This window comes from Seriola aureovittata, chromosome 21 (assembly GCF_021018895.1).
Source record: "Seriola aureovittata isolate HTS-2021-v1 ecotype China chromosome 21, ASM2101889v1, whole genome shotgun sequence".
NCBI classification, from domain to species: Eukaryota; Metazoa; Chordata; class Actinopteri; order Carangiformes; family Carangidae; genus Seriola; species Seriola aureovittata.
Window position 1 is genome coordinate 21,310,099 of NC_079384.1, and position 15,299 is coordinate 21,325,397.

The 15,299-nt window shown below is 41.0% G+C and overlaps 1 protein-coding gene across 1 annotated transcript in view; it reads right to left on the reverse strand.

The window, feature by feature from the left end:
* Positions 1–745: 745 nt before the first annotated feature.
* Positions 746–15,299, reverse strand: part of LOC130162192 (caveolae-associated protein 1-like) — a 29,445-nt gene continuing 14,891 nt past the window's right edge. Inside the window, exon 2 of the mRNA XM_056365789.1 lies at positions 746–5,326. Within this exon, the coding sequence (XP_056221764.1) occupies positions 4,451–5,326 (876 nt within the window). The 3' untranslated portion in view covers positions 746–4,450. The remainder of the gene's footprint in view (positions 5,327–15,299) is intronic.

The window sequence follows — 15,299 nt, forward strand, 5'->3', positions numbered from 1 at the left end:
TAATAATATGTGTAATATAAGTTTAACAGACCATGATTTTTGTCGTAACTTCTCTGTATATAATAGACTACACAAAAAAAATTTACTTGACATTTGTTGTTGTCTTCGCCCAATAATTGTAACAATAATCTTAATGAAGATGTAGAAGCCCTCTAAATCCGGTCGTGTCCATGCTTACTTCAGATAACTTGATGCAGCCCTGCCAGTACTCCTATTTCCGCTGGGAGCCCCACCCCCAGCCCGCGCCCAGCTGTGTGTCAAAAACACATCTGTGTGGTCGCGTTTGCATTTAGACTTTTATTAATGTATATAAATACATCTAATGAGTTTAAGACAGTCTGATAATGAATCAGGATTAAAGACGGCAATAGGGCAGATTAAAAAAGTTATGAATAAAAAAATAATAACAATAGTCTCATACAAAACTGAGGAAATTATCATTTTTGTATTATTAAGATTTTGCATATGATTTTTTTTGTTTTTCGCCTTTTCAAGATATATCTCAGCAACACCTTAGTAGTGCTTATATGTGCAACTGGTGGCGATCAGCCACAGTTATACTTTGCCATGACATACAATTTGTTATAATAGAAAAGACTAAAATAAGACCAAAATCAACTTCACATAGCATATTGCTTTAGATCAGGCAGGTCTGCTGTAAATGTGTTTGTAATTGGCAGTTTTTTTTTGTGTGTGTGTCCAGTTCTTCAGTTTTTCTGCCAACATCAAATGAAAACACAGTAAGTGTGAACCAAATAGTTTTTATTAATTAAATCATTAGTGGTTAAGAAATGAAACATTAAACATCATAAAGGAATCAGTTAATGACAAAACAAAAGCAAGGAAACAGTTAAGTGTGAACTACATTTTGTGTTTCAATGAGCATATAGCTGCATGTTGTTACTGCTTTGACAGACATGACATTCTTAATCAACTTTGAAAGACTGAGCTTAAAACCACTGAACATCTCTACCACAACTGTGCATCAAAAAAGCTAGAATATTTTTGAATCCTTGCTAACATGTAAAAGCGCCAGTGTCACTTGTTGCACTGTGGAATCTGTGCAAACATCAAAATGATTTGGCCCAAGAAGAAGCTGTTCTAAATGCTGAAGAAGTGCAGGCGACAGAAGGCAAGAGGCTCTCTGGTAAATAAAGTCAAAATGCATTGTGATCTGCATTGGCAGTGATTCACATTATATACAAAAAATGAACACAAATAAAACTGATTTGTCTGAGCTACTGTAGAAACTAAACTTTGACAGTACAAATACTATGGCCATGTGGTAAACCTTTGAAACAGTTATGTAAAAGTCTATATTCTCCTACTTTGGATGATAAATGTATCTTGTGTCTGTCTCTGTGTTAGCCCTTTATTAGACTGGGTGTACACCCCTTCAGTCCAAAGTATGCCGAGATAGGCTCCAGCTTCCACTACCCTGACTGGGATTAGTTCGGAAAAAAGAATCACTGGATGGAAGTTTATCCTGAATATGCTAGAAGAAATTCAGTCAGAGCAGAAAAAAACATCAATTCTTGTATTCATTCTTGCAAGGCACTCATAAAATACCACCAACAGTGGTGACGATATAAAACACGTTTTTACAAACAAGTTAATGTGGACAACAGAGCAAAACCTATGTGCGAATATTTAAATGAAATGGTCATTTGAAAGAGAGTAGTTGGAAACTCTGCTGAAATGCAGCTTCAATCTGGAACAGAAAAAAAATGAGAGTGAGATGACTGAACACTAGGGGTCAGTGTCAGACCGCAGCAATAACACACACTTAGTCCTGGGAATAGACAGGTCCTAGACGTGCACAGAGTCTAAACTGCTTCTGCCAGAGGTTTGTAAGATTTGCTTAAAGTATTGGTCCTTATCTCAGTTTATTTATTGAAACACATTTTTAAATAACACACAACAGGTTTGTAAGAGGAAAATTCTCATGAGAAAATAGTTAAAGTGAAATATAATGGACTTATGGATGAGCTGTCTCTATCTTGTGTTTTGCTGACCTTCATTTTCATGGGTGCGGGTTGTTCTTTGGGAACACTGGCAGCAAAATGTTATATAAGAGTATTGCATGGAACAAGGTGCGTTGAAAAGACAGTGATTAGGCTACATTCAGTCACTAATGAAAAAGGAGATGACGTCAGCCTAGTGTAAAGTGTGATTACATACAAAATCATTCACAAATACTTAACTGTGAGCTCACGAAAAACCTAAAAATTACAACAGAATCACTTTGCTTCTATAATGGGTACATTAAACAGAGTAAGATAACGCCTCAACATTTAAACAACTAATCAACAAAGGGGGCGGAAAGAATAGTTTTGCATGTGTCATATGAGATATTTCACACACACACACACACACACACAAGGAAATGTCTGGGTAAGCATGAATATGTCCTCAGTGTGTTTATGAATAATTTGGCCATTAGAGCACGACTGAAGTTCAATGGGCAGGAGATGAGTCATTTCCATAGACTTTAGTTGTGAATGATTAGTGTAGTGTCTTTATTTAAAAGATAAAACAAGAAATGAAATGCTGACAAAATTATACTTTCTTACAAAGGGAATGATGGTGTCCCCTCCTAATGAACTCTTACGTGAATTCTGCTATTTCCACTTCCTGTTTTCTTCTTCTTCTTTCAATTTTAGTGATCATCTACACCCTATAAACACAAAGGGACTCGAAACAAGCCCTGAAGTGCTTTAGCAAATATGGGAGGATTTTCATTCATTCTTAAGCACACAGCCTGTAGTCAAAGTAAAACCCAATGAAAATTGTGTTTTTTTGCTCTAAATTGGGTCTTATTTTTGTGATATCGGCCATCATTCATATTGTTAATAATGACATTTTCTTGACCAAGTTAACTGCTGAGACCTGGGAACATGGCAATCTAGGTGAACGCATTAGCGAACAGTGACGCAGGCAAGACCAGTTCAATATTCACTCTGCTGTTATCTCTGTTTTGATCTCTGCCATCTCCTGAGAAACATATCTGCTCCTTTAGCTGTTAAAGGTTTTACTGTCTGCTGTTGCTTGGCAGGAAGTGTACAGTGAGTTTATCAGAGCTTTTTCACTAAGAACAGTTGCCTACTGCTGGAAAGAAGGTTGATGAGAGTGGATGTTTGCTGAAACCCCCGAAATAATGAGCAGAAAGATGTAAAAACTGCAGAGCAGGATATAATTCTCTACTTATTCAGGGGCCTTGTGATTAGATAAGAAAATAAAACCTTCCATTAAGCACTTACCATGTCAGTAGACAGTTCCAAACAAATTCTTAATTAAACTAGCACAAATCAGTTGACACACATCAACCCTGGAGCTGGGGCATTTGCCCGTCCTGCCCACTTGGTGGATTGGATGGATTGTTGTTGGATGGCTTCCTCTAGCATGTTCGAGTGGAAAACACTGAAATACATCAATTTTTTATTGTGGACCACACCCTCTCATCAGCACCACAGTACATTGCCAGCTGAACTAATTGGCTAATTCACTCAACAGGTCTGGGCATGATCAAGAAGTTGGCTTGGATAAGATCTAGCCGAGTGATCTGCTGTTAAAAACACTGCCATTTAAACACAATGATTCCAGTCTGATTTTTCAAATAAATCATGATTCACACGTAAAATGGGAGTACTATTTACAAATGTTAAATGGCAATATTATACTCTTTCTTTCCTGCCTCTCATATTCTGTTAGAATATGACGCATCCCTTCAGGAAGCCCAAAACCTGGTTTCTCCTCACCCGAACTCCCTAAAAAGCAGGGATCAGCTTGGAAGACAGTGTTGTCATGGATGACCTGATGCCTATGTGCCTTCTGTCTGGTCCAGTGATCTGCACCTGGACTAACCAAAGTGCATCAAAAATATTTCCACATTATTCAAGTGGTGATGCTGAACCTAGTTCGTGCTGAGCAGACACCCAAAATTCAAAATCTACTGAATCAGCTCCATGTAAGTGTAGGACTAACCTGCTCTGACATAATGTATAGCTATTTTTTCGGGCTGGAAACAGAACATTGTATGTTTTCTATGTATGTCAACAACAACAACTATTGATTTTAAGAGCATATAATTTGGCTTTTAGTGTAATAAAGGATTACTTTACTTTAGGTGCAGTTTGCCTCCAAATAAAGTGATTTGGAAAATCTGGATAATCTCTTGGTTTGTTAACCACCTGTCTTATTGTCTGACTAATCCGCCAAACTTGTAGAAATGTCGCCATGCTCCCAGATCATAACAAATACTTTGGTGAGTACAAAATCATTATACCTGATAGAAATCATGGCCAAAATAATAAAAAATAAGACCCCAGCTTGTAATCAACGGTAATTACTTAAATCTTCTCGATCACCACAATTTATTCAGTTTTTACAGAACTCTCAGGATTGGTGCAAAGGATTTTGTTAGGATCTTGGCAAATTCCTCTTTCTTTATCTAATCACTGTCTCTATCTCTTTCTTCATTCTCCTCCAGGGCATCGTGGCTGTCCTCCTCTTCATCCTCCTCGACCTCTTCTTCATCCCCTCCTCCATTCATCATCTCCATCTCAACCTCTATTGCGCCCTCCTCAACTTCCCCATCCACCCCGCCGAATGGGTCAGCATCCTGGGACACTTCCACCATCTCGGTGCCTTGGACCACCTCGACAGCACCCTCACGAACTTTCTTGACATGGAAGGTGAAGGGGGGCACCTTGTACACGGCAGTCTTGGAGCGGGCGTAAACGACGTGGTCCGGCGTGAAGGCCTTCTTCACCTTGTCGCGGGATGTCTGCATCTTCTGCTTGCGCTCAGGGTTGACGCTCATGCGTGTTCCAAGCTTTCCCATCTTCTTCTCAATGTTGTGACGTGTCTTCTCCAGGTTCTCCCTAGTCTTCTGCTTTGTCTTCTCTAAGTTCTCCTTGGTTTTCTGCCTGGTCTTTTCCAGGTTCTCTTTTGTCTTCTGTTTTGTCTTCTCCAGGTTCTCCTTGGTTTTTTGTTTGGTCTTCTCCAAGTTCTCTTTGGTCTTTGCCCTGGTCTTATCCATCTTCTCCTTTGAGAAGACTGTCTTCAGGGTTTGTACGCGCTGCAGACTGCTGCGTTTGATGCGTTCAGCTCGAGACTCCTCAATGGTCTCCTCAATCTCATAGCCCTCTTCATCTGATGAGAGGTCTACATGTGGCTTATCTGCCTTCTCTCCTTCTCCGTCCTCTCCTGGCTCCTCCGCAGCTTCCTTAAGCTCTAGCAAGCTGCCTCCTCTACTTCCTGACACAGACTCAGAGACCTTCATGGATTTAGAGATGCTGAGTTTTGAGGGAATCTTCACTTCATCCTGTGGAGAAGAGAACATAAGGACTGTTAATACATGTTGAATGTGATCAGTAAAAGTGTCTCAATGTCCAGATAGAATACCTTGTTTAAAGTTTTACACATGATATTATGTCCAGGATGGCCAATGAAAATGTAGACATAGAAATATCTATTCTGTAGGTCACAAAAGATAATGTAGTATAAAAGGTTGAAGTAATTGGACAGTCATAAAGAAAAAATAGATAGCAAGATAGCAAAATGAATCCGGCCCGTACTTGGGCCACGTGCTTGTTTTCTTCTGGCCCTAGTATATGCCCGGTTCTATGGCCCAAATCTGGCCTATATGCAGCCTGATTGTTAGATGCTACTTCCACATCTGGAGCATTCTGGCACACACAGAAAATCTTCCTGCATTTCAGCCAATACCAGAGGATAACATCTGCCCAGATGTGGAAGCAGGTTGGGCCAGAAGTTTAATTCTGAATCTGCAATAACCCCAACAGCCATACATTCATATATAAATAATGCACAGGTTTTGTGGACTGCGTTTATAAAGCGCTTTCCTAGTCTTATCGACCACTCAAAGCCCTTTAAAATGGAAACCACATTCACACACATTCATACAGCACTGCTCTATCATACACACGCAATTTGGGGTTTAGTATCTTGCCCAAGGATACTTCAAAATGCAGCTTGCAGGAGCCAGGTATCAATCCACCAACCTTGCAATTAGTGGATGATCCACTCTTATTCCTGAGCCACAGCCACCCCTTTGTATACTAATATATTTGATGGCTTTTAGAGTTTGGCTGAGCTCTAGTAAATAGTACTATAAATTTCATTCATAGTCATCTTGATTAGGCCAAAATACCCTCACAAGGTTGCACAACTTTAAGAAACCCCTTTTATTAAGACCAGTTGCCAGTGTCCAGTTGACTTCATGATTAAAGTGGAAATAATTTTTTGATCGCCGAGGAGCAGCAGAACAAGCTGACATTTTATCTTATAAAGTTGATATAGCCAACATGTTAGCCAACAGTTGCGTATTTACACGTCCAGCAGCACAGTGCACACAGCAGATAGCACTGCGGCTTCGTTATATTGTATTTGGGTCATCCAGCACCATTTGAAGTTTAGTTTGTGTCTACTGGCAAATGATAGGCCAATATTTACTTTTTGTCTTTTTTCTCCACCAGCTCATGAGAACAACACAACCTGCCAAATGCTCCACTATGTTCATTAGCCAGATGCAAACTTTGTCTGTCTGCCGTAGTTTACAGTGTGTTTTTCAGGGACTTTTCATTGAAAACAGCTGCCAGCTGCTGCTGGAAATAAGGTCCGTGAAAGTCGTAAGAGAGGCCGTAAAAAAAACAGCAAAGGCTGCAAAGATGCTAAAATGCTTTGTAGAGTCAGGTGGTTCTGTCTGGGATCGTCACTACCAGCCAAAACTTTGATGTTATACATAGTTATTTATCCATAATCTATATGAAAGGATTGACAGCTCCTTTAAAGTTAGATTATTATCTATTTAAAAGTAAATGTAGTCATTTAAGTTATAGGATGAGGTGAAGCAAGAGGGATAGAATTAAGGCTTGGGTAGTTGAAGGTTAGAATCCGGCATGATAAGTATTATTGGGATGATACAAGGAATGGAATGTCTTTATTATTATTAAATGGATTTACAGTTGGTCCATTAGAGGAAACACAGATGAAGGCTGATTACATTCGGCAGAGGACAAGACTGAGTGGAATCTGTAACAAGACCCCGGGGTTCCCAGAGGGAAGGTGTGACAAAGAAAAATGTAACTGACTCAGAGACAAAGTAATGGAAACATACTAATGGAAATAGCTTGTGGTTTTTTTTTTTCTCCAGGAAATTCTCATCAGGATCAGGATGAGTTGAAGTTTGGTCTAATCATGTTTTTCTCTGCAGGCTGAAACATGATCCGACTCTCTCATCTTGTGTTCACCCAGAAACACCACATCACCTGCTGACAGACACATGAGCAATTACAGCAGGAGAGAGCTAGTACAGTGTCGCATGGTGTGTTTGTTTTTTTTTGTTGACCACAAGAGAGTCTTTACATTCCTGGTTTGGTGTGGACATCAGGTCACTCCAAGTAAAAAGTAAAAAGTTCTTTTTGGAATTTATCAAGTCAAAATCATCTGATTTGTCACTTGAGTGCGACTCAAGTCCACATCTCTGTTGTGTTGATGTCCACTGGAGAACTGGTTGTTCATTATAGTGACCTTGCCTGTTTTGAGGCTTTGAATTGCTACCCACATCTCCATTTTTTTTCCAGATATATACTGTAGTTCTGGTGACATGTCCACTGGTGGCTGTTTCTCCCGGTTGTCCAAATGAAGCACAACCTACCAAGCATCAACCTCCAGGGCTGAAAAATGAAGTCAACAATGAAGTGCCAAAAACTGCAGTTCCTCTAATGACCACCAGAGTCTGGCTCCAACAGTGAGTCAGTCCCCATAGACTCCCATGTTAAAATGTCCAAATTTACAGCCTGGTACAAAAACAGTTTTGGTCTCTAGAGCTAATTTCCTCCTTCATGACAACTGTATATATAACACACCTGTTTACATTTTATTAAGGCTTAAAGTTATGCTGAATGAGTGTGTGTTGTTTCGAGTGACAGGTGGGTGAGCGTATGATTGTCACAAACTGGTATGCGCTTAAATCTTGTCTCCACACATGCCCCTCCTCTTTGCTCATTTTTAGATTAGCTGGGAGTTAGGGACACTGCCAAGATGGGAAAGGTGGAGCAGCTCACTCTGAGCTTCAATACCACTCTTCAGAAACCTGTGGGTGATGTCACAGAGGCTACGTCCATCCTTATATACAGTCTGTGGTTTCCGTACAAGGTTTCTAAGCAATTTCTTCTCAGCTTCTGCACGTCAAACAGGAACTCTTCTGGAATTTCCAGGCAAATTCTAACCATTTTGATTTTAGTTAACCTTTCCTCTGGCACCCCCCCAAAACAAAGTAGCCCCACCACAGGCAAGGCTCTAATAGCAGTTGAATCAATCTGGGTGTAATGAACCTTGCAGCTTCCAGGTCTCTCTAGTTTGGTTTTGGGTGTTAAATCTTGTTACGTAAATGTCTTAGTACACCTCCTGTGCAACAAGACTCCAGTAAGTATGACCTGACTCCACCTAACCCCGACCCACCCTGATAAAGCATTCCTGCACAGCACCACTTCATGTTCCTCTCCTTCCTCCATCATCTATTCCTCCATTCCCATGGCCCTTCCATCTCCCACCCACTTTTTACTCGCCTTTCACCCGTTTGCATTCCAGATTAGGGAGCCTTTCTTTCCCTTTCTCTCTTGTGACCCCTTCACCTTGTGAATACAATACTCTGACTTGTTAATGAAGGGATGGGAAGGAGGTGCGAGGGGAGGGGGGTCTTCCGGTTTCCATCACGGCAAATCCTCATCCAATTGGGCTCCTGGATGTCTGCATGAGGGCCAATACTTGTACGTATTGTCTTTTCCTCTCCCTCTACATGCCTTTATGGTCAAAACAGGAACACAGCAGAGCCAGAACAAAGGACCACAAGGTGGGGGGTTGGGGGATAAGGGAAGATAGTATGTCGTATGAACTGAGTAATAGCACAAATGGGATGATGCTTCAGAGTCTTGGAAAACCATCTGCTCAGCAGGAAGATGATAGCATCAAAGTGTTGGCTGGAAGGTGGAGGTATGAGAGCTGGGGGGCGGGTGAGCGGAGGCCTTGCACCTATTGTATTCTGTTGCCGTTCAGTGTGATGGCAGTTTTATGAAGGTATTGTGTTGCAGTATCTTGGGTAAACTTGACCTTGGACGTGGATTCTTGGCCTGAACAGCTGTGTTGACAGGCAGGGCTGGTGGAAAATACCTGTCCTGCTCAAATTCATTACATCTTGTTTCAATCTCAAGAACAATACAGTTTGTATTGTAAATCGCTTTAGCAGTGTCCTCACAGTTTGTCACAAGGGTTCTTACTAAAGGTGGATATTAGGGTTGAATGTTTGCGTGCTGCTTTTTCTTGTGGGACTGTATCAGTAGACTGGGATTTCCTACTGTATCTTAAAGGAATAGTTCAATATTTTACATGAAAAACTAATGTTTTGTCCTGGGATTCATGCTAGAACAAAGTACTTGCCCAAAATGAAAAGAGTTCATCCTCTGGGGATCATGACGGTGTTCGGGATATATCAAAGCCATCCACTCATTAGACTTTCTTGTCTACAAAAAGACATTTTAACCTGATGAAAAGAGCCAAGTTCAAGGGGGTCATCAAAAACATTAGCTTTAATCCTCTGGGGACCATGATATCCAAAGCTAATCTTCAATCTCAACAGCAGTAGACAAGATATCCTGCGGTGATTAAGCAAGTCTTAGACAGACGAGCCAACCAGCTGACCGGTGCCATCACTCATCCACACTTGGCAAGACAAAGTTCACCCAATTGCATAACAGTTGAGACAAATTGTGTGTAAAAGCTGAACATGTCCAGTCGCACCAAGGCAACTGAGGCTAAGATTTGGACCCCTATCAACCCCCCCCCCCCATCCCCACTCTTGTCCTTCCACCTTCTGTTTTGCCCCCCAGCACAGTGCACACAGCAGATAACACAAGCATGCAGTGAACCTGGGTCTTTTAGGTGCCTTGGGGCTGTTAAGGCAGTTTGCTCAGTGGGTATCCAGCCGTCTGTCACATTGATCTCATTGGGATTGTGGGACTGCTCAGGGACAGATGTTCAAGTGATGAACACCATTAACCACAGAGAATAAACCCTGTAATGAATGGGCCTCATCCTGACTATTCCGGAGTCATTTTTCATTAAATATATTCATTAATTCACTGAGTAATGCAGGCAAAGGGTAATGCAGCCAAAGCTTTTTAGCTTTTTTTTCCCTTATCGTTGAGAAGCCTTCACACATACAGTGTGTGGGAAAACCCATTTGGTCAGCTCAGAGTGTATGAGGTCACATGTTGATGTGTTTGCACAAGATGGATTCAGCAGAGGCTGGGGTACTGGAGGGAATTCTCTGCTATGTGCATGAGTCTGTGTGTGTGTGTGTGTGTGTGTGTGTGTGTGCGTGTGTGCGTGTGTCCAAAGTACATGGAAAGAGTGTACGGGGAAGTTCAGGCATTCACCTTGGTGTGTTGACTTCCTGACCCTCCTAATTTAATAGGACATTGTTCTCCATGAAGCTGCTGGGCCAAAGACAGGAAGGTACACTCAGAGCCATGGAAAATGGAAATAGATGAATAAGGTATGTAATGGTTCTGAGAGTAAGTGTTTGTGTGTGTGTGTGTGCCTGTGTGTATTTTATTTTCTAAGCAAGGCAGTGAGAGCACATTTTGCCCTAAGCTCTTGCAAAACATGCACAATGAGATAATTTCCATATCTGGTTTGCACTTAAGTTACAAAATGACAGTCAGGAGGGAAGTTAGTTGCAAAACACACTGAACCAAAAAGTGTGTGTGTGTGTGTGTGTGAGAGAGAGAGAGAGAGAGAGAGGGAGACAGACAGAGAGACACAGAGAGTCAGTGTGTCCTGAAGCAAAGGGAGTTGTCGTCTCATGATTTGTTTCATCACAATATGGGGCTTCCCACTTTGCTCTTTATGTCTTGTTAGGCCTTCATGTTGGGTGTGTGCGTGTGCATGCGTGTGCGTGTTCACAGTGCAATAGATTTCTGTAACCAGCGCTGCGTTCCACTCTCCAACCACTAACACTTACTCTCACACACAAACTACATCACTGCATAACTGACATCAGTTTTCCTACTTTTTTTTTTTTGTCTTCCTGTTTTCTTTGTTTCTTTGTTTCTCTTTTTCTTTTTTTTTTTTCCGTCTGACGGTGGTGGACAGATCGCTGCAGTGACTCATGGCTGGTGGAAAAGTCATTCATCTGAGAGGCATTTGCAGTGCTTTTACTGTGGCTCTCTTCCTCTAACGACCCACCTCTCACTCTGTGTGCGTGCACCAACGCATGAATACTCACACTTTTTAGCTCTCTGGTATAACACATTACAGATACACTGTTAACAATACGGCCAATATATAGCAAGACATCATCCTCTGGGAACCGTCCTTACCTGACAGTGTGTGTTCAGAGGAGCATGACCCTTTTACATTCTGTTATTTGTAACTTAAATTATTAAAATCGAATTATTTGCCAGCAACATCCCATTCCTCATATTAAAGACTGTGGTTACATGAAGCTAGTATATCCAGGTATTCTTCATGGAATATGAGTAACCTTGTTATTCACCTCACTGTATATTAATTTGGACTTTATCCAGGTTTCTGATGGTTTCTATTTCCGGACTGACTAACTTATCTCAACACTTTGGTTTGTGGCTGCCTGAGCTGCGCTGTATCTACCAACCCTGCTCTGCTCCGCACTTCGTTGTCATTTTGATCTGCCTCATTGCACAGCCTGAACCTATGCCTTTTATATTCACACTGTACAGATCTATTGACTGGCCACAACTGTGCTCTGAGGGCAGGAATAATATAACTGGTTAAGCTTGTTTGAGACTAAATATAGATAGACATTGTTACATATGGAAAAGCTGTGCAACGGATGTACTGCGTATAGGGCATCTAACCATCTCAGCTTCGGCTTAATATTTATATATTTGTTATTAACGGGCTTTGCAGCAGAGCAGGTTTAAACTGAAGTAAAGAGATAAGAGGTAGCTAACAATACGAAGCCTATAGTCCTTACAAAAGCCCTATCACTGTGTGTGTGTGTATGTGTGTGTTTCAGTTGCTGAGATCAGCTGGCTGATGCTCTGTGTTGTCAGCACAACTCAGTGTTTCTCTGTCATGGTGATTGTGCACGGTGACTTCTGTCCCACCACACACTCTGCTGTGGACAGCACAAGCTTTTAGGCCTGAGGCCTGACATTTGTCATGCTTAACGTTTGATTGAACTGATTTCATTTGCTGCATCTATGTTCATACGCTTGAAAAAAATGAAAACATAAAAAGTAAGTATACAGCCATGTGGTCATGTAGCATCCATGAAGCTGTACTTCTCATTGTAAGGAAAACCACGTTGTAATATGAATATTATCACCAAAAACAGTGAAAGTCAGATTCACTAAAATCATTAGAGTACATTTTCTGGAACCATTAACGCAACACTGACGTCCCTTGCTGAGCATTATGTTTAAAAATGACGATTGACACACAAACAGATGACACTGTGATCTCTGTGTTTTTCATCTCCACTTCACATCATTATTTACATATCTCTCCTAGTCTGTTTTCATGCCTGCGCCTGTGTGTTTCCTGACGGTCTCCGATCAAAGACATTGAGGATGTTTGATACAGGCATATTTGGCTTTTCCGGGCATAGGCAGCGATGAGTGGCTGCACAGGGGAACCATGGCAGCAGCAACAATACCAAAGCATTTACCTCAGCCAAGCGTGTGTAAACACTTCCTGACTCAGACTGAAAATGTTTAATATATATTGTTGTTTTTTTGCCAAATCTGTGTTTGTGTACTTCACATCCTTGGTACTACAGTGTAGTCTCTAATGACTGTTTTGTATTAAATCTATAAATAAAAAGCATGACTTCATTTGCAGTCAAAAACATTTAGTTGTGCTTTTATCTCCATGGTAACAGTGGTGAGCCTGACTGGAACTATAATGCTTCCAGATGAAAGGAAAAAGATTTTCACTAGACAACAGTTGAGTCAGAGGGTTACTGCTGCAGGAGGTGTGTGTGTGTGTGTGTGTGTGTGTGTGTGTGTTTGAGTGTGTGTGTGCACAATCTCTCTGTGTGCAAAGAAGAATACAGATGTGTGTCTGTGTGTTTAACTGTGTGTGCGTTTGTATGAACATATGTGCTTATACAGAGGTTTAAATGTGTGGCTATTTGACTGTGCCTGTGTGAGCGAATGTCCATGAGTGTGTGTGTGTGTGTGTGTGTGTTTGTGTGTGTCTGTGGGATGTGAAGCACACGATGGAAGCTTTCCACTCTCAGCCCACACTGCAACCACTCATCAGCCCAAAGTAGAGAGCGAGAGAGGAATCCTGCTGTAACACACCCCTCTCTGTTTCTGTTTTCCTGTTTAAACTCAAACCACCAAGAACTCCCCTACTGCTGTGGAAAAGTCAGATGTGTGTGTGTGTGTGTGTGTGTTGGGGGGGGGGGGGGGGGGGGGGGCACTGTACCTGGGTGACCAATATGCATACTCTACTGTATGAGCTGTATAAGTGTGCCTTCCATTACAGACACACACACACGTAATGAGGGGATGTTCCAGTAAATCCAGGAAAAAGTCAAATCTTCTTGATACAGATGCTGATTTGAAAAGGAACTGAGAGCAGTTTAAGAAGCAAATGAGGTTTTCTTTTTATGGAGCTTTCAAATTACAAAATTTACTTTGGTTTAGAAAACAAGGTCCATTTAGTCCATTTTGATCATATCAGATGTCATGGAAATGTTGATGCTGCTTTGTTTCTGAAAACTTTAACGGTGCTATATTTAAGTTTTTGCTGTTGCCACATAGCCAAAGTTAGCAACAGCTGTTTAGTTACCAGTCCAGAAGAAACATTCAGTTCAAATGAATTTAGCATCAAACTCCATTCTTGTACTCTCCAAGCTGTCTCCAGTGATGGACAACAACGCCAATGTTAGCTCTTGTTTTGCTTCTATTTCTATCAGTCATTTTCTTCTACTGAAGTTAGCATGCTAACCAACTAGCCTAAGTCCGCTGGACCGTCTCATCTATTTCCGATAGCGAGTCACTATAGCGCCCAATCTTCCCTGAAGAAGTAGAGCTGCTCAGACGGTTTATTATAACCTCTTGTCTTGTACACACAACAATGCACGTCACCATGGCAACAGAGAAAACATACATATATCCTCATTAAGCCCATGTTATGTAATATGATGGACAGCTGAAGAACAGCTATTAAATAGACCTTGTGGTGTCAACTCAATTAACTCATACACTTCATTGCTCAAACCTTTAAACCAACCCTTTAAATGGACAAGACACCACATGGTCAGGTGAAGAGCACACTAAAAGAATAAAACATAAATTAATTCTCTGCATTAAAGTAAGTCGTAGTTTTAATTTGCAAATTTGAAAAAGCTGTTGGGTTTGACACAAGGAATATACACCTAGCACCTTTAAGACAGGTGAGACAGAGTGGGGCAGATTCCCTTCAGTCAATTGCTGTAAAGACATGTCCATCATTAGGGGAGCTGACTGAGAGAAGCAAACCAACCATGTCTACTATTAAATGTGTTTTATTTTTGTAATAAAACCATTTGAATACTGATCTGTGAAATGCAAAGACATCGTGTAAAAATAGTAGACAAGAGTCATAAAGTCAGCAAACTATTGCATTGTAAGGTCTGTTCTTACTAAGATGACCATGGACATTGAACTAAAATGTAGGGATTATTTTTGATAAATCAACCTCATATGTAAAATCTAAACAATTAGTTTCTATCTTAAAATAATTTTAAATCTGAAAATGGGATGGCAATAATATTTGTGGGTTTGTTGTCCACCAAAAAGCATCATGGGATGCCCATGAAATAGGCGGAGCAGTAACACTTGAAACCACATTGAGATCAGTCTTAGATAAATGTGGTCTGTGTTGAAATGCTAAATTGGGACATAACTTGAGTTTCACAAGTCCAGAACACAAATACAGGCAAAAATGCAGACTGAGAAAGGCCTAATATCTGCCTAAAGTTTGCTAACGTTAGCTAACATTAGCCACCATTAATTAGTGGTCATACCAGACCAAGTAAATCTGTAACAACAGAACCTGGGATGGTGGTGAATTGAACACAGGTGTGTTTTGTCGCTTATGAATTTAACTTTCTGACTTAAACTGCAATGATATGATGACCTCTGCCATATAATCCTTATGCCTACCCTGTTGGACTGTGTCCTTCGGGTGATGGATGCGTAGGCACACATTACTCTAAGAGACTGTGCGTGTGTTTGTGT